This window comes from Mirounga angustirostris, unplaced genomic scaffold (assembly GCF_029215605.1).
Source record: "Mirounga angustirostris isolate CCGP_5_RB_7025 unplaced genomic scaffold, mMirAng1.0.hap1 SCAF_10, whole genome shotgun sequence".
In the NCBI taxonomy this organism is placed as follows: domain Eukaryota; kingdom Metazoa; phylum Chordata; class Mammalia; order Carnivora; family Phocidae; genus Mirounga; species Mirounga angustirostris.
The window spans coordinates 22,901,495-22,924,426 of NW_026991718.1; the positions used below are offsets into that span (position 1 = coordinate 22,901,495).

General features: G+C 38.2%; 2 protein-coding genes and 1 long non-coding RNA gene across 7 annotated transcripts in view; 2 read left to right on the forward strand and 1 right to left on the reverse strand.

Annotated features, from left to right (window-relative positions):
- Nucleotides 1–1,314, forward strand: part of SPDYA (speedy/RINGO cell cycle regulator family member A) — a 36,333-nt gene extending 35,019 nt beyond the window's left edge. For all 5 annotated transcript variants that reach the window (XM_064572044.1, XM_064572043.1, XM_045884335.3 and 2 more), the window contains exon 7: nt 759–1,314. In XM_064572044.1, coding sequence (XP_064428114.1) covers nt 759–847 — 89 coding nt within the window. In that variant the 3' untranslated portion in view covers nt 848–1,314. The remainder of the gene's footprint in view (nt 1–758) is intronic.
- TRMT61B (tRNA methyltransferase 61B) lies at nt 982–16,646 on the reverse strand. Its single transcript, XM_054509563.2, has 7 exons — nt 15,818–16,646; nt 10,629–10,731; nt 7,152–7,342; nt 2,703–2,794; nt 2,017–2,243; nt 1,237–1,314; nt 982–1,154 (listed from the first exon to the last, which is right to left on the reverse strand). Exons 1-7 carry the CDS (start codon nt 16,529–16,531, stop codon nt 1,111–1,113), a joined length of 1,449 nt encoding a protein of 482 aa, XP_054365538.2. The 5' UTR covers nt 16,532–16,646; the 3' UTR covers nt 982–1,110.
- Nucleotides 16,647–16,712: 66 nt separating this feature from the next.
- Nucleotides 16,713–22,450, forward strand: LOC135361725 (uncharacterized). The gene is made up of 3 exons (XR_010405484.1): nt 16,713–17,526; nt 18,599–18,641; nt 20,377–22,450. It is a non-coding gene; the product is annotated as an uncharacterized LOC135361725 (long non-coding RNA).
- The last annotated feature ends 482 nt before the right edge of the window (nt 22,451–22,932 follow it).

Genomic DNA, 22,932 nt, shown 5'->3' on the forward strand with positions numbered 1-22,932 from the left:
ATTTTCCACATAATGAAAAATATGTAAAATGTTATTTAGAATATATATATTATTTTAAATAGCTCTAGCCTAAGGGATAAACCCAGGAATAGCAGCATTTATCTTCCCAGGCACTACCCTTTAAAACCTATAAAACATCTATATTTAAACAATAACCTAACCACTCTTAAGTTTTTGTTTATCTGTAAAATATGGATAACCTTAAAGATGAGCTACACATAATAAATGAAAAAACTTTATAAAGTTCTTAAAACAATGTAGGGCACCTGGTAAATGCTAAATAACTGATGCCTATGAATAATAAACCCCTAATTAATTCTGATGTTCTTTCAAATGAGTTAAAATGATTCTGCGAAGGATAAAAGAGATTCAAGAATTGTTACATCTTTTGTTATAATTTTTTTTTAAAGATTTTATTTATTTATTTGAGAGAGAGAAAGAGAGAGAGCGCACATGAGAGGGGGGAGGCCCCGAGGGGGGAGAAGCAGACTCCCTGCCGAGCAGAGAGCCCGATGTGGGACTCGATCCCAGGACTCCAGGATCATGCCCTGAGCTGAAGGCAGTCGCTTATCCAACTGAGCCACCCAGGCGCCCCCTTTTGTTATAATTTTTAAGATGGTTATATCATTATCAGTTTTCTTCCTATTATTTACTATAACCCAGATTACTTTTTAAGATAGATACAAGCCATTAAAATATGTACTTAAAATACACAGATACATAAAATTTATCTTAAAATGCATATTTTATTTTGGTAGCCAATGACCATCAATCAAAGAAAGAAAAGAAAACTAATTTTATGAAGAAAGACAAATCTATGGAGTGGTTTACAGGAAGTGAAGAATGAGATGGCTCAACTAAACCAACTTGGAATCATTAACTACAAAATGTCAAATTAACTACAAGACAAGTGTCAAATGGGACATTTAAACAGTTTTGAAATGTTACACATTTTCCTTTAGCTTTTGTTATTTTTCAAAATTGTATGTAAAAGTTATACGATTCATAGTAATAGCTAACAATTCCAACCTATGAAAGTAGTGATTCACAATATAAAGTTCTATTTTGGTACTTTTCCATCTTCTAATCAGTTGCTGTCATCTGAGGTACTCAGTTATGTGGTGGTTTAAACTTCCTCAGCTTGACAAGAAAAGCTAATTTAAGGAGACAAAAAAGTAAGGTCATTACAAAATTATAAGCAAACAACATTTAATATGGCCTGAAAACATCACTCACCTGTATGACCAGTTTGCCAGTGTACAGGTCTAGCAATATAGGGAAATGATCCATATGGAAAATCAGAATGTGACTCTTCTGTTGTAGAACAAAATATATATTATAAGCTATATAAAATATTTTATAATTTGTTCATAAAAGTGTTAAAATACAAACTACTGCCCCTTTAAGTTTTTTCTCTCAAACATTTTTTTTTTCAGCATTTGTTTTGGAGCTACTCTGCTAGTTATCTTACAGAAACAATTTGTCAAGGATTAAATGATAAGCTTATATATGGTTTTATAACCAAATGGATAAGCCTATATATCATCAATCAATGGATATTTGAAAACTTGTTCATGGCCTAAATAATGACCATAATGATCATACAACAAGGACCTAAATTTAGCTCTTTGAGGAATTCCAGTAGCATCTTGGAAGTTGCTTTTTGGAATATTAGCTATTTGCATATCAGGTCCTATTAAATTCTTTCCCTTCAGTAATAATCACTGACCTAAATTAAAAACATCCTTTAATATAGTTAAGGTATTTCATAAGCCGACCTCCTTGATACAAAAATATCAATTCTTCAAAGGTATCAGAATTTTACATAAAAGGCAAGAAAAGTCATTTTTCTGCCCCTTAGAGATTTTAATTTAACAGAATAAATACCACATTTCAATTTCTCTAGGGAAAAAGAACAAATCCCTCAGAAATAGTTTTATAATCATTGGTCAGTACACTCAGGAACCTATCCTCCATTTATTATTATAAACATGATGAAATAAAATCGAACCTCACCATGGTCATCCTCTTGAAACATCTCACCTTCAATTCTAATTTTCTTTTGAGAATGTAATTGTAAATCTGTGTTGATTTTAGGTTCTATTTTTTGAGCTAAAGTTCCATTTTTCTGTTTTGCGAGGCAAACCAACCAATCTCTGACAATGACTTCACTTATCTTTTCACATGAGAGAGCAAGTTCACAGATGCGAATTCCATCTAAAAGTTCAATAACCTGTGTGATACTTTTAGAAAAGTGAAAAAAAGTACTTTAAATTTCTATTACAATAATAACTTGATACTTATTTTAAGTTCACTATACCTCTTAACCCAAATTTAAATGCTATAGTTAAACCAAAGGGGAAATATAAACATGCAAGTTAGATCACATAACATGCAATTTCATAGACTACTAAGTAAAAAAAATATATATACAGAGACTATGATTTAACATTATTGTTCACATTACACTTTTAAAAACTTTTCTTCTAAATTGTAAGAAATATGCATCTTATTTTACCATTCAGGTAAAGGGTGATTTAAACAGCAATATAAATTAATTGGGACATACGTCGTTTCATAACAGTTTTACAAGATGACATATATACCTAATTCGGTTACAAAATGAACATTGTAGTCAACTACTTGAGACAAAACAAAAGTGTGTTTAAAATCACATTACAAAGAATAGACACATTACTCACTTCGCTAGATATACAGCACACACACCACCCTGTTTAAGATTTGGATATAAAACAGGCAAAGCAACTTGAGGATTCAACATGTCCAAAGCTACCTGTCAGGGGGAAAGCAAATCAGACTGAGTTTTGTTTAAACAAAGCACAGGTCTTCTTTCTTACTGCGGTAAAATGATACACCTTTGAAAAGGTGTATCTTCATTTTTTTAAACTCTAGTACTATTAGCTGTCATTTTGCTGTTCTCAAAAAGGCATATTTATTATTATACAATGTGTCACAATACTTGACTACATGAAAATCATAATGGCGTGTCTTGCACTTGACAATATCAATAATACAGGAACCTTTCTTCAGCTATATCTCATATACACATATATATATATACAAATGCATACGTATATATAAAAATTTTAATGCTTTAGTTCAGATTTTGGCAGCAAATTCACATGATCTCAAATATGTATTTCTATGTGCAAAAGGTAAGTTATGAGTATTAATTTTAGAGATTCTAAAATGCAAGAATCCTGACTTAGTTCTTTATTCCTCATCCATTTGCAGAATACAGAACTGTACTCATAAAAGATGTCAAATGAATACAATGAGTAAATGAAATTTAAAAAACAAAGTCATTTACAACAAAACAAATATGGTCAAAATAGAAAACAAAGTGGCTTTTATTGATGAAGAACTCTGGAAAGCTAAGAGTAGTTGGCACATCAACATATTTACTAAATTAGAAATTATTCCATTATTTGTTTTTTTAAATAGTATTAATGGGTCATCATTCATTATTAATTCATTCACCAAATATTTACTGAGCACCTTCCATGTGCCAAGCATTTTGCTAAGTAGTAAGGATATGTAACAGGAGCTTATATTCTATTTTGTTTCAAGGGACCATATATTCTAATAAAGGGACAGACATTAAACAAAAATCCAATAAATATGTAAGTCCGAGGAGGATAAGTGACATGATGAACTTCAGAATTATAAAGCAAACTATAGGGGGCAGAGAGCAATGGAAAGGAAGTGCTATTTTATATGTAGGCTGGTCAGTGGAGAGACCTGAAGAAAATGATTAAGCTTACCCTGTGGAAATACAGGGCGGAAGTGTGCTCCAGATGGACAGACAGCAAGTACAAATGCTCTGAGACTGTAAGACACTTGGTGAGTGTGAGAAGGCCGCTGTTGCAGTGGAGACAAAAGGGGGAAGACGCTAAGAGACGAACTGTGAGTGTACAATCAGGGGCATAAGTACATTCTGACTTATTCGTTCAATCTACACATAGAAAAGACTGGGAGAAGGCAAGGAAGGATGACGATGACTTGCAATAGTAAATAGCACTAGATATGGTAACAAGTGGTATATATTTTGAAAAGATAGAGTCAATTAGAATTAGGATTGGTTGTGGATAGGAGAGTAAGAGGAGTCAGAATGAATCCAGTGTTTTTAACCTATGCCACTGAAAGGACGGAGACGTCATTTTCTAGTAAGGAAAATGGTGAAGACTATGGGAAGGGCAGGCTTGGCAGAAATAATCAAGAATTCAGGTTTGGACAGGAGTTTAAAATGCCTATTCGATTTCAAGGAAAGATCTCAATGACTGAATCAAAGGGTCAACATGATAAATATAAATGGGCTTCTTCGGCTGTAGTTTGTCTGTTACTGACAAGGACCAAAAATCAGATAACCAAGAAACTTGCCAATCCTCTTGAATACTCTATTTTCAATTAACATTTCCATTCATCCAGTCACTCAAACCAGAAACTTGTTGAGAGTCATCATTTTCTTTACCTTGAATTCTCTTTTGAGAATCTGTGGGGTTTAGTTGTTTCCGTTTGGATTAAAATTATCCAGCCCCACAAACCTACCTCTTAAGTATTTCTCAAATTCATCCTGCTGCTAATGCCTTAGATCAGGACCTTATTATATCTTATGGTAACATTACAGTAGCTCTCTACATAGACTCACAGCCTTATTCTTCCACCAGAATTACTCTAAAATGGAAGAGTATACTTATCTTGATGAGTACTGACTAATACATGGAATTGCTGAATCACTATATTGTACACCTGAAATGAATCGCTGTACGTTAACTATACTGGAATTTTTAAAAAAATGAATTACTTTAAAATAGGAATCTGGACATTCTGCTCCCCGCTTAGGAACTCATCAGTAGTTCCCATTATCTGTAAGAAAATGTCTCTATGCCCTAGCTTAATATACATACAAGTGTTCTTCATTATCTAGCCCCTTAAGACTGCATTTGCAGCTTCACCTCATGATACCCAATTTCTACAGCCATGGTGTTCAATGCTTCTGAGTCTTTCCAGTAATTGTTTGTCTATCTTCTAGACTGAAAGCTCCTTTAAATGTGTAATTCACTTTTGTCTTAGCATAGTACATGGCACATAGCAGGTCTTTAATAAATGCTTGTTGAATCAAGAAACAGTGGTTCAATAATTCAGAAAATGATGATAATCCCCCAGTTAATGAGTAAGGTACATTCCATGAAAGAGGTGACCTTTGATCTAAACTTTGAGGGGAAAATAGAATTTAAACAGGTAGAGAAAAGGAAAGAAATAATAATGATGAAAGTCATAGCTAATAATTCTTTAATGCTTACTATACACCAGGCACTGTTCTACGCACTTTATATGAAGTATCTTATTTAATCCTCAACAACTCTATGAAATATGAACTATTATTATCATTCCTGTTTAATATGTGAGAGAACTGAGGCACAGAAAGATTAAGTAACTTATCCAAGATCATCTTGGCTATTATGGGAGCCCAAGAGTGAACCAGGCTGAATGGACGCCAAAACTTAGTTCCCTCTTCCCCTCTCCCTTTCTCTCCTCAGGTAATCACTGTCCTGAAGTTGGTAATGTTCCCAAATAATTTATACTTTCACAACATATGTATATAGCTATAAACAGTACATGGTACTGTTTTGTGTAGTTTTAAATTTTACCTATGTGTGACCATTCCATACATATTCTTTTATAATTATTTTTTTCACTAAGCACCATGTCTTTGAGATTTACTGATGTAGATACAGTACATTTATTTCACTATGTTAAATAATACTATTTTTAGTATTCCATTGTGTCCATTCATCTTCTGATGGTTAGGCTTTTTAAAATTTGTTAAAAATATTTTACTAGACATTTTTTCCTCCTTTTGTTCTCTGTCTTTGTAGTTTAACACCTTATTTGTTCAATTTACCATCATTTTGGATGGCAGGAGTATGGCTCCTCCTCCTACATTTTCTCATACTGGCAATCATCTGACGCTATTACTCAAGAGAGTCCATCGAATAAATCTAGTAAGGAATATTCTTTCTTTTAGATCAGGGATGGTTCAACAGGTTTCTACAAAGCTTCAATGATATCATTAAAGTCCTTTGTTGTTTCATGATCATCAAGCAAACTTCTGATGACCAATTAACCTTCCAGGTATCTGTAACATTCTTATGGATGGCCTATGTAGAGAAACTCCTTTTTTCTGGCCCTTACTGAGGTGTAATATGCAAGCCAAACAAGGATGAGGAAAAAGAACTGTGGTCTTTGTGTCCAGGAATCTGAGTCACCAAAACCACAGATTTTATTAACATTAGAGATAGGAACCAGTCCTGATAAAAAAAATCTCTTTGAACTTCATTTTTCAACTAGTTTTCCTCAGAAAATGATAAAATAATCCAACTTTCCAACAGCCAATTAAAAAAAAGCAAAGATGGCCTAGACCTCAGTCTGTAGTGCCAAGCTATGAAATGATAATGGAATCATCAAGGATAATCAACTTACACTAGAATTCTGAAACTCTGAAGCCGACTAATACCTCCATGTCCCACATTTCTACCATCACTGGTCACAGCCTAAAATATCCCCTCATCATCTATCCTTTTATCTTCATACTACTCTGTTTCTTCTCCCTAACTCAACCTCTCACTGTTCCTCCTCCTCACAAATCCATCCACTCCACTTTCTGGAGGTATGCTCATACTAAATGCCCCCAAACTCAGTATCTTTAATGAACACTCATCTACATCCTCATGTTAACTGTCTAAGGACGCCTCTTGCCTGTTCCCCGACAGATGAGGGCTATTCCCCCAAATCTCACAACATGAAGTCAGGCACTGGGATCAATATGCTCCCAAAGCTGCTCCTAAATTATTATTCCTTTATCCTAGAAATGCTGAGGTTCATGATGCTCAACTACTCCTCTTACTATCTGGTCATTACCCGACATTGATTAACAGCTTTGGCACCTGATTCAGTATGTCTCTCTGCTCTAAATCCTACATGATATTAAAGGAAAATATTCCTCCTACTCCTACAGATAGAAATGGGGCAAATAATGAAGAGTCTTTTCCATACAAAAGAAGTGTGATCCTTGTTTTCTATGTAGTCAGTATTAGATAATATCATAGGACCTACTTTAGAAAACTTACCGCATCAAATGTTAAAGTTTTTATGTCCTTAGTTGCTCCTAAAATATCCTTATGAATAAAATTCACATTGTCTGGCCACTCTTCTACATGACTCATTTTCCATGAATCACACCACTTTTTATAATTCTTCTTAGCCAATTCATGGTGGTCTTTTCGTATTTCAAAACTTATGACTCGTCCTTGTGATCCAACTTAATTTAAAAAAAAAAGAACTTATGATATTTCATTGTATTGTATCATTTCATAAAAGAATGTAAAGAATTATTCTGCAAAGGTATTACACTGATGTGAAAAAATAATTCAAATAGTTCAGGGTTAGAAAACTCTCTATCCCATCCCAGATCCTTAATCAATTTTCCTCTCCAGAGGCAACCATATTACCAGTTATTTACCCTTCACAAGATAGCTGGTGCCAACTGTCTTTCCCTGTCTTTAACACACACTAAAACATAAAGAGCTATTATGTTCCATTGTATGGCTATGCCATAGTTTATTTAAATCGTCATCTACTGATGAACATTTAGCTTGTTTCTAGTCTTATGCTATAACAATACTGCAATGAAAATTGTTGCCTAAACCTTTGTATCCATGAAAAGACAAAGTCCTCAAAATGAAATTACTAGCTCAAGAGGTATGTGAATTTTTTATTTTGAAAATTATTATCAAATTATCCTCCAAAAAAATAATACCAATTTACACTCTACCAACAATGTAGTAGAGTGCCTATTTCTCCATACTTTCTCCAACAAAGAGTTTTCAAATTTTTATCTGTGTCAATCTAAAAACTGAATAGAGGGGCAGCTGGGTCGCTCAGTTGGTTGAGTAACTGGCTTTGGCTCAGGTCATGATCCCGGGGTCCTGGGATCGCGTCCCACATGGGGCTCCCTGCTGAGCAGGGAGCCTGCTTCTCCCTCTCTCTCTCCCTCTGTGCTCTCTCTCTCAAATACATAAATAAAATCTTTAAAAAAAATTAAAAAATAAAAACTGAATATAGTTTATCATTGTAGTTGTAATTTATATTTCTTTTGTAATGGATGAAGTTAGGCATTTCATATATTTAAAATATATTTCTATTTTTGTGTGTGTCTGAAGAACTTTTAAACTGCCTAGCATAGTAATAGTGCAGCTTCTGCAGAAGACTATTTGCATTTTAATTAAAGGCAATTAATTTTCCACCCACCTCTATTTGAGGTGATTTGGTATCATTTGGGAGTTGTCCTAGATTGGTAAGTCTATAGTTTACTAATGAAAAGTTTAAATTCTAGAATGTCTTTTGAAATATAACTCCAGCTGCAGTTCATCATGTTCTCAAGGGACAGAATTTAATGTTAACATTAGCATAAGCTAAACAATTGGAAAGTAAAATTATGGAGAAAAAATCCATCGCAAAGGTAAATAGCAATAATTTCTTGATCACTCATAGTTTGGGATTATTCATGCCATGACATGCCTCTGATACTACAGATATTAGAAATATGGGCACTCCTCCTCTCTCACAAATTTTTATAAATTCACTCTGTCAAATGCACTTAGGATTTAGTTACTAATTGCGAAGAAATTACTGCCTTTAACTACGTACAGAAAAGAATCAAAAAAAGATTTGAGGAGGCCAGCATGAATTTCCTGACCTAGCATAAACTGGATTATGTTTGTATGTGATGGCATTAGGTGAAAGAACAAAGGGTTTAATTTTAATTCGGTATATTTTTATCTGTTTCTTTATAAAATCTACCCACATACACCTTAGGACAGCTCTAACAAAGTTTATCATTGAAAAAAGAATACACTAATAAAGAACATGAAAAGGCTGCAGTCACTGTTCAGCAGTCTATCATTCACTGAGGAAGGACAACTGCACAAGCATCCAGAACAGCCAAAGCAACCCTGACACTCTGAGGAATCAAACAGTCAACAGGAGCAATAATCAATTAAAATAACAGTAACCAGAAATCAAGTGATGGGAACATGAACAGATATTTATGTTTACTGTATACCTCTTGATTTTTGATCAGGTGCTACCCTCAAGCAGTACTTTTACCAACTGACAATTTTTAGAGACTTTGCAGCTGACCGCCCTCTACATTCTATATTCTCTCATATTGAGTATTCATCGGGAATTGTTATTAACAAAAAACATGTACACATATGAACCAAAAGACAAATACAAGAATGTTCAGAGCAGCACTATTCATAATATTCAACTCAAATGCCCACTGACAGAATGGATAAGCTGTAATTTTTTTTTTTTTTAAAGATTTTATTTATTTATTTGAGACAGAGAGAATGAGAGACAGAGAGCATGAGAGGGAGGAGGGTCAGAGGGAGAAGCAGACTCCCTGCCGAGCAGGGAGCCCGATGTGGGACTAGATCCAGGGACTCCAGGATCATGACCTGAGCCGAAGGCAGTCGCTTAACCAACTGAGCCACCCAGGCACCCAAGCTGTAATTTGTTTACAAAATGGAGTAACTATATAGCCACTAAAATGAAAGAACTGCTACATGCAATGGCTGACTCTCACAAACAGAATGTTGAAAAGGAGCCACATTCAAGAGTACATACTGTATGATTCCTTTTATACAAGGTTCAAAACAGGCAAAACTAATCAATGATGGTAAAAGGCAGAACAGTGGTTACCTTTAGGGAGAATCGATTATGACTAAGAGGAAACATGAGGAAGTTTCTGTGATGCAGCAACATTCCATCTTGATCTGAGTGATAACTACTTGAGTATTAAAAATTCTTTGAGGGGGGCACCTGGGTAGCTCAGTCGTTAAGCATCTGCCTTCGGCTCAGGTCATGATCCCAGGGTCCTGGGATCGAGTCCCACATCGGCTCCCTGCTCCGCGGGGAGCCTGCTTCTCCCTCTCCCACTCCCCCTGCTTGTGTTCCTGCTCTCACTGTCTCTGTCTCTGTCAAATAAATAAATAAAATCTTTAATAAATAAATAAATAAATAAAAATTCTTTGAGGGTCTACACACTTATGATCTGTGCACTATAGCTATGTTATGTCCCAATAAAAAGTTTAGTTTAAAAAAAAGGAAGAAGCCTTAAAACACATGGAGGGTGCAAGAGAAAGCACAGAAAATGGAGAGAGGGCTAGAGGGAGAATGATTAGAATAAGCGTACAAGGTGGAAAGAAAAATAGTTGCTTGCATTTGGTTTCATCACAAAGTTATGTGAATATTTTCTTTTCTTTTTTTTTAAGATTTTATTTATTTATTCATGAGACACAGAGAGACAGACAGAGAGAGCGAGAGAGAGGCTCCCCACAGAGCAGGGAGCCCAATGCGGGACTTGATCCCAGAACCCCGGGATCACAACCTGAGCTGAAGGCAGCCACTTAACCGACTGAGCCACCCAGGCGCCCTGTGAATATTTTCTAAGACATCTTTATCCACTTAACTTTCTGTTATTATGAAAGATTGAATATTTTCTTTGCCCATCTAAATTCAGCTCATTTCTCCCAATCTCTTACCTGCTTTGGATAAAAATAAGCTCATTCCACCAGAGCCTGAGCCAGCTTCCAAAACAGTATCACCTGGGTGGATATCCATCATCAACAGTATCATACTCATATCCTATGATTGAAGCATAGTATGGGTGACTCAGTGACCAATAAATATGTACTAAGCACAGACTCTTATCAAACACTATGTTGGACTTGGAAAGAAAGGAGTGAAAAAAAGAGTATTAAAATCTGGCCCGGCCTACCAAGAGTTGATATTTTACTTGATGAAATAAGAGATTCAAGAATCAACTAGCAAATAAAGCAGCACTTCAGCATAATACCAAAATTATAGACAATAAGTAGCAATAGGAGCTCAGAGAACGGAGATATCAGAAGAAGGCCCTAGCTTAAAGACACAGAGAGTTTAAGGAAACAATCACAAAGTAGAAACAGTATTAAAGAAAACAGAGGTAGAATAAACACAGTTTGCTCATCTCAGAAGAAGAGAAAAAGAGAGCACTGAATGCCAGGCTAAAGCACTTGAACTTGACCTGGTCAGTAACTGGGGCATGTCACCAAGGTAATATAAATGGCATTTTATGAAGATTAATCTGACAGGGAAATGCAGAATATACTAGAGAAGAGAGAAATTAGAAGCAGTAAGACCAGTTAGGAAGTATTACATAATCTCTGCATGAAACGAAATGAACTTCTCATTTAGCATTAGGATACCAGAAATAGATAGGACCTATTTCACAAACGCTATAATTGAAGAATCGTTAACAGGAATATCATGGATGATAATAAGGGCTATTTATTGAAACTTTACCATGTGCCAGGCTTCTTTAAGTATGCAAATTGCTTTCATAATCTTATTAATCAAGATAATAATATGAGAAAAGTATCATCATCCCCGGGCACCTGGGTGGCTCAGTCGTTAAGCGTCTGCCTTCGGCTCAGGTCATGATCCCAGGGTCCTGGGGTCGAGTCCCACATTGGGCTCCCTGCTCGGCAAGAAGCCTACTTCTCCCTCTCCCACTCCCCCTGCTTGTGTTCCTGCTCTCGCTGTCTCTCTCTCTGTCAAATAAATAAATAAAATCTTTAAAAAAAAAAAATATCATCATCCCCATTACAAAGACAAATCAATGACGTTAAGTAATTTCCCCAAAGTCACACAGCCAGGAATTAAGTGCGGAAGTCAGGAGTAGAATGGATGTTGAACTCACAAAGACCACGCCGTTGATCATTACACTACACCACATGTTATATAGAGAATTTTAAACATTAGCATTTATTTCAACACTCCCCCATCTGAACCTTCAAAGTTGCTAATAAATAAGCAGCACATCTGGTAAGTTTTTACTAGCTTTTCCTTCTCTGGAAAAAGCTGCTGTGAAAATTTTTTTTTTTTTTAAAGATTTTATTTATTTATTTGACAGAGAGAGACACAGCGAGAGAGGGAACACAAGCAGGGGGAGTGGGAGAGGGAGAAGCAGGCTTCCCGCCGAGCAGGGAGCCCGATGTGGGACTCGATCCCAGGACCCTGGGATCATGACCTGAGCCGAAGGGAGACGCTTAACGACTGAGCCACCCAGGCGCCCTACTGTGAAAATTCTTAAAGAGGAGGTTTCTAGGATCCTCTTGAGTAAAAAAAAAAATTGTATATTAAATATATGTTTGGTTGCATAAGAAAATGTTTAACAGGTACAGTTGTCTAATTAAAAGCCAAAATGTATTTTCTAAAATGCAGGGCTAAGGCTTGGACCAAATGATATACAGACACGTAATTTTTAAGATGTATTAGTCCAAAAGTTTCATTCACAAATGCTGAGTCTTTCAGACATACATATCTCCTCCCACATGCCAGGCACCCACAGAAGTGGGAGCAGTTTAGGTAGTCGTATCAATGGAATGTCCTGCAGAAGGCAGTTCAATTTTTTTGGATCATTTATATGATAAAGAACCCTACTATTATGAAATAAAAAACAAGCACACTTTAGCTTTTGCTTCCTGCTATTCAGGTTACATGGTATCAGTGGGATGAGTTTTCTTTTTTTTTTTTTTTAAGATTTTATTTATTTATTCATGAGAGACAGAGAGAGAGAGGCAGAGGGAGAAGCAGGCTCCCAAGGAGCAGGGAGCCCGATGCGGGGCTCGATCCCAGGACCCTGGGATCATGACCCAAGCCGAAGGCAGACGCTTAAGCATCTGAGCCACCCAGGCGCCCTGGGATGAGTTTTCTAGACTTTATTTCACTATATACCTCCTAGCACTTTCAATTCAAAACTTAGGTGGGACATTTGCATTTATTAATTTCCCTGCCTCTTCCCAAAAGGGATTTAAAGCTATTGGGAGAGTCCTTCAAAGTTACAAACTATCATTCTTCTATTGAGTTTTCTGCACATTTTAGAACTTCAGGTAACAACAACCCTTTCAAACTTCCATTTTTTTTCTCAACATGAATTCCAATCTCCTGATTAATTCAGTAATATACATCTAATCCTCAGCCTAAGTTTTATTTTTTTTAAAGATTTTATTTATGTATTTAATTGACAGAGAGAGAGAGAGACAGCGAGAGAGGGAACACAAGCAGGGGGAGTGGGAGAGGTAGAAGCAAGCCTCCCGCAGAGCAGGGAGCCCGATGCGGGGCTCGATCCCAGGACCCTGGGATCATGACCTGAACCGAAGGCAGTCGCTTAACCGACTGAGCCACCCAGGCGCCCCAGCCTAAAGTTTTAATAAGTAGGCTGCACTTTAGGGTTCATTAAGTTGCAAAAATTTCTATTCCCCAGTTGTTCTTCTGTAAGTGCTACAATCATGCACATCAGCAGAAAAGTTTAATTTAAAAATTTGGGGAGTGGGGGCGCCTGGGTGGCTCTGTCGGTTAAGCGTCTGACTCTTGATCTCAGGTTCATGAGATCAAGCCCGTGTCAGGCTCCACACTCAGCACAGAGTCTGCTTGAGATTCTCTCCCTCTCCCTCCGCCTTCCCCACACACACGCGCTCTCTCTCTCTCTCAAATAAAATAAACATCTTTTAAAATATAAAAAAATAAAAAATAAAATTTGGGGAGTGTTTCCATTTATATTTCTACTCCAAACCTAAAAGTGCTTAATACTAACCAATGTGAAATTTTGACATTTCCGAAGTATCTGTTAGGAAGTTTATTTAAAATTACTCCCACAAAAAAAATGAAATTACTCCCACAGACCTACTTTTACTATTAAGGCAAAACTATGTAATTCTAACACGGAGACCAGCTTTCAAAACAACTGAGGTACTCTCTTAAAAAGCATTTCAAAGTTATAAAGGTTGAAGTCAAATTTCCTGCAGCCACCTCTTGGGAAATAAAAGAGAAGTCAACATCTAGCATATCCAGTATTTAAATTCCTCCTTAGGATAGAGGGGCACCTGGGGTGGCTGTTGGTTAGCATCTGCCTTCAGCTCAGGTCGAGCCCCGCATCAGGCTCCCTGCTTCTCCCTCTCCTCCCCACTTGTGCTCTCTCAAATAAATAAATAAAATCTTTTAAATAAATAAATAAATAAGTAAATACCTCCTTAGGGTGGAGGACCGTGACTTTTATCTGTTACAAATGGAAACGCAGAAAGTGCACTAAAGATTCATCTTTATAACTGTATAAAATACAACTATTCTCTCAGTTTTGTCTAATGGAGAGGAAAAAAGATGTGGAGAAGCAACATGAAATTACAAAAGTCTTTTTTTGGTAGCTAGATTGGAACAGTCAAAAGAGGAAAGACAAAGTAATGGGGCACCTGGGTGGCTCAGGTGTTAAGTGTCTGCCTTCGGCTCAGGTCATGATCCCAGGGTCCTGGGATCAAGCCCCACATCGGGCTTGCTGCTAGGCGGGAAGCCTTCTTCTCCCTCTCCCACTCCCCCTGTTTGTGTTCCCTCTCTCGCTGTGTCTCTCTCTGTCAAATAAATAAATAAAATCTTAAAAAAAAAAAAAAAGGGAAAGACAAAGTAAGAAAAAGACAAAGTTTCCGTCAAGAGTTTATGATACCCCACTTGCTTAAAGTCTCCTAAAAGGTTTTCTTTGTCCCTTGGTAGACCCTTTAAAACATAAATTGGATTCCTACTTAGAACATTCCAATGGTACCCAATGTACATGGAATAACCACATCTCATACCACTTTCTCCCTCACCTAACTCACTCAAGCCATAATAGCATCTCTGCACTACTCTTCCCTTTGCAAGAACACTGGGCTCCTAGATCTCTGCACGGCTGGCTTTTCCTTACATTAAGTTTCTTATCAAACATACCTCTTTTGAGACCTTCCTTAACCATCTGACATAAAGCATTCTCCTCCCCCAGGTCACCCCAGCATGTCACTGTTAATCTATTTGTCTTCGTGGCACTTAGCACTACCTGAAATTATCCTATCCTTTCATTTACTTGTGTGTTCTCTGTCACTTCCTCTAGGATGTAACATCTAGGTTGAGAGCAAGGACTGGGGCTCATCACCTATAACAGTGCCTATAATAGTGCCCTGAATATAGAAGATAGGCAATTATTTGCTGAATAAATGACGAAGGACTCCTCATCTGGGGATAGGAAGGGTTGTTACAAAGGAACATTCTACTCAAGGACTGTGAATATGATTAAGAACTGAAATAAACCACTAGCAGTGGATGATTAGTATAAAGTTGTAACAAGAAACTAAGCAGTTAATTTATTATAAAGAATATTTCTCGTACGTTTAGTGTTAGCTGTTTTAATACAAAACACTATTTTTTCCCTAAAGAGAAAAGCACAGTAACATATCTATCATTGATAAAACATACCCCTAGTAACATGCTTTATTTAATTAAATGATGATTAAAATATCTCCATAATGGTACCAAAAGAGTTGAACATTCTCGAGTCCTGAACTTGCAAACTTAACGGTTATGGGGAACAAATATAAGTACTTATTATGTGCCTGATTAGTTCACATAACTCTACATAGTAGGTCAATATTCTTTTCACTTTACAGGTGAATGAACACTCTCAAATTAAAATGAAAAGGTGGCTGTTTCGTCCTAAAATTCGCAATCATAAAATATGTAAAAGTCACATCCATTATTTTTTGTTTTGTTTTTTAAGTCCGAGAACATAAAAACATCACACGTTCTGAGATGTGCTTTAAGTACATGAATCAGGACTGTAGTTCTGCTCTTTCTGGAACCAATACGCACCCAACTCCCACCGCATTACCTTAGGATACGTTATGGCAGGCCCTCTTTTCATCAGTAATACATAGTCTTCCAATGCCGGCCTCCTCAGCTTGAGGTGCTTACCCGAAGAACTCCTCAGTATCTGGCCGGGAAACTTTCCCACGATCTCGCTGAACGGGACAGTCCCCCAGCTACTATTCAAGTGTCCGGCGTTACTCAACCTAAATAATTTTTTAAATTGTGTTTCTCTCTTCCCAGTCTCAGCTAAGATCAGCTCCCCAACGCGAAAGGGCCCCTCCCTGGAAGCTGGCCAGGAAGAGGAGCCAGGAAGCTCTTCTACCTCGGTCACAGACTGGGCCAAGGAGCGAGGCACGGGACCCCTGGATCCCTGGTGGGCGGGACCGGGCTGGTCCTGGTCTCCGCTCGAGTCCTCGCGCTCTCGAGAGGGTGACTCCTCTTCTGGCGTCGGCAGTCTGAGGACTTCCAGTGACGAAAGACATCCGATCCCAGTGCCTCGGACGCGCAGAGGGAGAGATGGAGGCGACTCTGTGCTGGGGGCTTTGCTCCGTGACGCTTCGCGCCATCCCTCTCCGTCTCGTGCGTCTCTAGGCGAGGATTCGCAACACAGTGACCCGGCTGTCTGCAAGGGCTCTCGCCCAAGGCCCCGCAGGAACGAAGAAGTTCCGAGCCCTAGCCACCTCCTGAGGCGCCGCAGCCGTAGGAACACCAGACCTCGCCGCTGGGCTGACAGCATGGTGTCCAGCGCAGGCGCCGTCGCACACAAGTGACGTAGAGCCGGGCGAGACCCTCTCGCTGCCGCACCGACGAGTCTGCCTGGGGTATCCGCAGCTCTTTCGCGGGAAGAGCTCCGCAACTGCGCATGCGTCCAGAGGGCGGGGCAGTCTACATTGGGGGCGCAAGGGCTACGGGGTGTCGCTGAGTAATTGTCCCAGGAGCGAGTCACACTCCCGGACAGGGGCACATTTTGCTCTTTGGAATGTTGGCAGAGTAAACAATTGGCCGCTGACAAATCTCCACCAGCCTCACCCCCCGGGGACAGGAGGCTTAAGAGAGACAAAGCCTGTCAAAGTGCTGTGTAAACTGAAGTCCCGTACCAGGGTCGGCTCGCTGGTCATCAGGAACACGAACGTCACGTGGTCACCCCCAAGATGTATGAGTTAAAAAGCCCAGAGATGCTTTTGACTGTCGCCGTTTGTATGGGTCACCCGCTGACCCGCGTTCCTTTCCAACTGGCTGCGAAGTTCTTCCCCCGCCGGCCCTATCAAGTCCCTTCCACTGGGCTCTGACTGCCTGTGTTCTTATTTAGCAGAATTGTTTCTAATAATTAAAATATAGCCGCTAATTATTTTACTACCCCTAAAACTAAGTAGAATCATCTTTAAGGGGGAAAGGCCACCGGTAACACAGGGTTGTAGGGCAGAGGGGTATTGCAGGCTGAATTTAACCCCGTCAAAATTCAGGCACTCAAGTCCCAAACTCCAGTATCTCAGAATGTGACTGTTATGGGGAATAGGGTTAAAGAGGTAATTAAGTTAAAATGAAGTCATTAATGTGGGACCTAATTGACTATGAGTGGTGTCCTTATAAGAAAAGGAGATAGAACACAGGCACACAGGGAAGACCGGCTAAAGACAGGCAGCAGGTGTCCATCTACAAGCCGAGGAGAGAGGCCTCAGAAGAAACCACACCCGCGGACAACTTGATGTTGGACTTATATGCTCCAGAACTGTGAGAAAATAAATTTGTTGTGTGAGAAAGAAAAAAAAAAGCTTATCTGTATTTTCTGATTCTTTTTTTTTTATTGGATCTTTTTAAAAATCATTTATTCCAGGGGTGCGTGGGTGGCTCAGTGGGTGAAGCATCTGACTCTTGGTTTTGACTTAGGTTGTGATCTCAGGGTCTTGGGATTGAGCCCCTTGTCAATCTCCCTCTGCTCCCCTTCCCTCTCCCTCTGCTCCTCCCCCTGCTATCTCTCTCTCTTTATAAAATAAATAAATACAATATTTTTTTTTAAAGATTTTATTTATTTATTTGACAAAGAAAGACACAGCGAGAGAGGGAACACAAACGGGGAGCGGGAGAGGGAGAAGCAGACTCCCCGCCGAGCAGGGAGCCCGATGCGGGACTCGATCCAGGGACTCCAGGATCATGACCTGAGCCGAAGGCAGTCGCTTAACCAACTGAGCCACCCAGGCGCCCCAATATTTTTTTAAAAAGTCATTTATTCTGGGATTTGGAACAACACCCCAAAAGAATTAAAAATAAATTTATTTAACCCTAAAAACAAAACAAAACCAGAAAAAGGTTATCTTTGGAGTCCAAAGTCCTAACTTGACATTAAATATCACTAACCTGTTTAATATTAATTCACTTGGCAAAAGTGTATTGAGGGTTTGACAATACCAAGCACGGGAGATATTTATTTAATTTAAGTTTACAACAACCCTGTGTTAGAAGTAAGTATTCCTGCTTTATGCATAAGAAAACTGACCCAGGGAGATTAAATGATTTTGGCAACATCCCACAGCTGACAAGCGGCATGACAGGGTTTCTGATCTAGGTAGTCTGGTTCAGCAGGCCATGCTCTTTGTACTGTAACACCCTTTCTCAAAGGCCAGTCAACAGTACAATTGAATGTAGAGTTAAATTTAAAATATGCTCAAAGGGCTATGGATTCAGTTTAAATTGTACAAAATAAGTCTTGTTATTACTTTTGAAGACATAAATTAGTACTCTCTAAACTGTGCTTTCTAAAACGTCAGCCACCACAAACTCCATTATCAGGATTTCTCTCTTTCAGGCCTAAAAATGAATAAAGAAACTGCTCTCCCTCCACCCCAACTGTAAGTCTCACTTCTGGTTTTGATTTGTTTTTTTTTTTAAGAAAGTTTTTATGACCAATCTTTTTATTATTACTGCCAAATAAGGGCCTGAGTTGAACTTTCTGAATCCTAAGCCTTACTAATGGTTTTAAAATGTATCATTCCTACTTCATTATCTCTTAAAGATGATTAAATGATATTTGGCTGTTATTTCAGAAGGAGTAGGACTTGGAAAGAAGAAGATCTATTGACGGAATATGGGAAATAAATTTACATCTCTTTGATTTCTAAGATAAACTATAAACAGTAAATGGCATCCCATTTTATTGTTTGAATAAGACATAATATTTTATCCTATACACATCTAATGAAATACATTAACATGTTGAAAAATATAATTATTCCTTATTTATTCATGATCTTTCAGAGCATTTAAGCTCTAAAAAAAGATCACTATGTGTGCCTTTCTATTTTTTTTCTATTTTCTATTTTGGCTATACTTTTCCCTTTTCCTTCTGTCTTCCCTATGAAACTGTCAGCCTGCACTCTGAAACTATTATCTGACAATATAAGGCATCATCAACTCATCATGTTTATGGTATAAGGTCAGAAAGACACTGTCTTCTAGTGGCATTTAGTCAAGCAATTACTTTAAAGTCCAAATAGCTGTCAAGAAGTACTCTGGCTAATGGCTGACATTTTAAAATCTCCAGTCAAATTAGATCACTAGTTCTAATTCCACAGATGTTCTCCTCTACCTCTTTGTGTTTCTTTCCTCTGTTTTGTATAATTTTCCCTCATCCTTCAGGTATCAGCCTCACCAGAATGGTGGCTTATAATAAATCCAAAACACTGGGAGAAATGCCTCTCCTTTGTGTTCCTGTATATCCTGTCTTTAGACCAACCCTCCACAGTGCATGTCAGGTTAAATGAAATCACTGTTTATTTACCATTTCCCAGTTTGGAGGATAAGATTGTGCAGAGGGCTGTGTCTAATTCATCATTATAATTCCATTGCCTGTCATAGTGCCTGGAACAAAATGTGCCCTCAATAAATATTTGCTTAATAAACGAATGAATAAAGTAGGAAATGAGAAAACCAGTAGTCCTGATCCTAGGTGACTACTAAATGATTCAGCATGCAAATATGGTCCAAATATATTTAATACTTGTGTATTTTATTGTGTATCTTTACATGTATCTAGATTTTATTTTATTTTTTCACTTTTTTAAAGATTTTATTTATTTATTTGACAGAGAGAGAGAGACAGTGAGAGAGGGAACACAAACAGGGGGGAGTGGGAGAGGGAGAAGCAGGCTCCCCGCCAAGCAGGGAGCCCGATGCAGGGCTCTATCCCAGGACCCTGGGACCATGACCTGAGCCGAAGGCAGACGCTTAATGACTGAGCCACCCAGGTGCCCTTTATTTTATTTTTTTAAAGATTTTATTTATTTGAAAGAGAGAGAGAGAGTGAGCACACACAAGCAGGGTGGAGGGGCAGAGGAAAGAGGAAGAAGCAGACTTCCTGATGAGCAGGGAGCCCAGTGAGATGCGGGGCTCCATTCCAGGACCCTGAGATCATGACCTGAGCCGAAGGCAGATGCTTAACCAACTGAGCTACCCAGGTGCCCCATGTATTTAGATTTTAATAGAACTGTTGAAGTTCATAATTTTTTTAAACTTTTAGTGAAAGAAAAAGTATTTAAATCTGAGAATGTAATTGCTTTTCTCTTGCTTTGTCATTTGTTTCCCCAGTTGCTGCTGAGCTTGAATCTGGATTCTGTAGAATTCCTCCAGGATTTACTGTTAATGTATTAGAAATTGAAGGAATCTATTTTTTTTTAAAGATTTCATTTATTTATTTGAGACAGAGAGAATGAGAAACAGAGAGCATGAGAGGGAGGAGGGTCAGAGGGAGAAGCAGACTCCCTGCCGAGCAGGGAGCCCGATGCGGGACTCGATCCCGGGACTCGATCCCGGGACTCGATCCCGGGACTCCAGGATCATGACCTGAGCCGAAGGCAGTCGCTTAACCAACTGAGCCACCCAGGCGCCCTGAAGGAGTCTATTGAAGGAGGTCAAAAGGTACAAATTTCTGATGACACTAGTTAATAGTATTTTTTTTAAGATTATTTATTTGAGAGAGAGAGAGACTGAGGGGCGGGGCAGAGGGAGAGGAAGAAGCAGACTCCCTGCTGAGCAGGGAGCCTGACAAGGGGCTCATTCCCAGGACTCGGGGATCATGACCTGAGCTGAAGGCAGATGCTTAACCAAATAAATCACCCAAGCACTTCAATAGTTATTAATATTGTGTTGCATATTTGAAAGTTGCTAGGAGAGTGCATCTTAAAAGTTCTTACACTGCCTTGATACTGTAGCTTTATTGTTAGTTTTGAAATCAGGTAATATGATGACACCAACTTTGTTCTTCTTTTAGATGATTGTTTCACTTCACATAAGGATTAATTTACCAATTTCTACAAAAAGTCCTGCTAAGATTCTGATAGGGATTGTATTGAATTTATAGAACAAATTGAGTAGAATTGCTGTCTTGACAATATTGAGTTTATCAATTCATGAACATGCAATGTCGTTTCATTTATTTAGGTCTCCTTTAAGTTCTCTCAGCAGTGTTTTATATTTTTTAGAATACAAGTCTTGAACATTTGTTAATTTTTTTCCCCAAGTATTTTATTCTTTCCGGTGCTGTTGTAAATGGAGTCATTCTCAATTTAATTTTGATTGTCCACCAATAGAATGAAGAAATACCGTTGGTTTTATATATTAATCTTGTATCTTGAGACCTTGGTACATTAATTTATTAGTTTTAGAATTTTTTGTGAATTTCTTGAAATTTTCTGTAAGTCATCTGTGAATAAAAATACTTTTATTCCTTTCTCTCCAATTTGGATGCTATTATTATAATTATTATTATCATTATTTACTTTATTGCACTAGCTGGAACCTTCAGTAAAATATTGAATAGAATTGATGAGAGTGGACAGCATTAATTTATTTTCAATCTTAGGAGGAAAGCATCAATCTTTCACCATGAAGTATGAAGTGAGCTCTGGGTTTTTGTAGATTCCCCTTATCAGGTTGAGGTTATTCCCTTCTGTCCCTACTTTGTTAAAAGTTTGTTTGTTTGTTTGTTTTATTTATCTGAGAGAGAGAGAGAGTGGGAGTGGGGGGAGGAGCAGAAGGAGAGGAGGAGTGGGGGGAAAGAATCTCAAGCATACTCTGTGCTGAGCCTGGAACCTGGCATGGGGCTTGAGCTGAGGACACTGAGATCATGACCTGAGGCACCTGGGCACCCCAAAAGTTTGTTTGTTTGTTTGTTTTTAATTATGAATGGGTGTTGGATTTTGTTAAAATCTTTTTCTTTATCTTTCAAGATTATCATGCATTTTTAGTCCTTTATTCCATTAACATGGTATGTTACAATTTTTGAATTTTGAATGTTAAGCCAAACTTGCATTCCTGGGATAAATCCCATTTGATCATGGTATTTAATCTTTTTTTATATATTGCTGATTTGATTTGCAAATGTTTTGTTAAGGATTAAAGATTGTAGGATCTATCACTTTTTAGGATAAAAAGAATTAGTTGAAAGTTGAATTGTTACCCAACTTTTACATCAACATGGATGGGACTGAGGAGATTATGCTAAGTGAAATGAGTCAAGCAGAGAAAGTCAATTATCATAAGGTTTCACTTATTTGTGGAACATAAGGAATAGCATGGAAGACATTAGGAGAAGGAAGGGAAAAATGGGGGGCGGAATTGGAGGGAGAGATGAACCATGAGAGACTATGGACTCTGAGAAACAAACAGGGTTTTAGAGGGGAGGGAGTAGGGGGGATTGGTTAGCCCTGTGATGGGTATTAAGGAGGGCACGTACTGAATGGAGCACTGGGTGTTATACGAAAACCATGGATCGTGGATTACCACATCAAAAACCAATGATGTATTGTATGGTGACTAACATAACATAATAAAATTTTTTTAAAAAGTTGAATTGTTAGTAAGGTTGTTTTTTTTTTTAAAGATTTTATTTATTTATTTGATAGAGAGATAGAGAGCACAAGTAGGTAGAGCAGCAGGCAAAGGGAGAGGAAGAAGCAGGCTCTCTACTGAACAGGGAGCCCGATGCAGAGCTTGATCCCCGGACCCTGGGATCATGACCTGAGCCGAAGTCAGCCGCTTAACCGACTGAGCCACCCAGGTGCCCCGAATTGTTGGTAAGTTTGATGAAGAGCTGAAATTGGGGCAGAGAGAGGACTGGATGAGCCTAAATTACAGGCAGAGCAA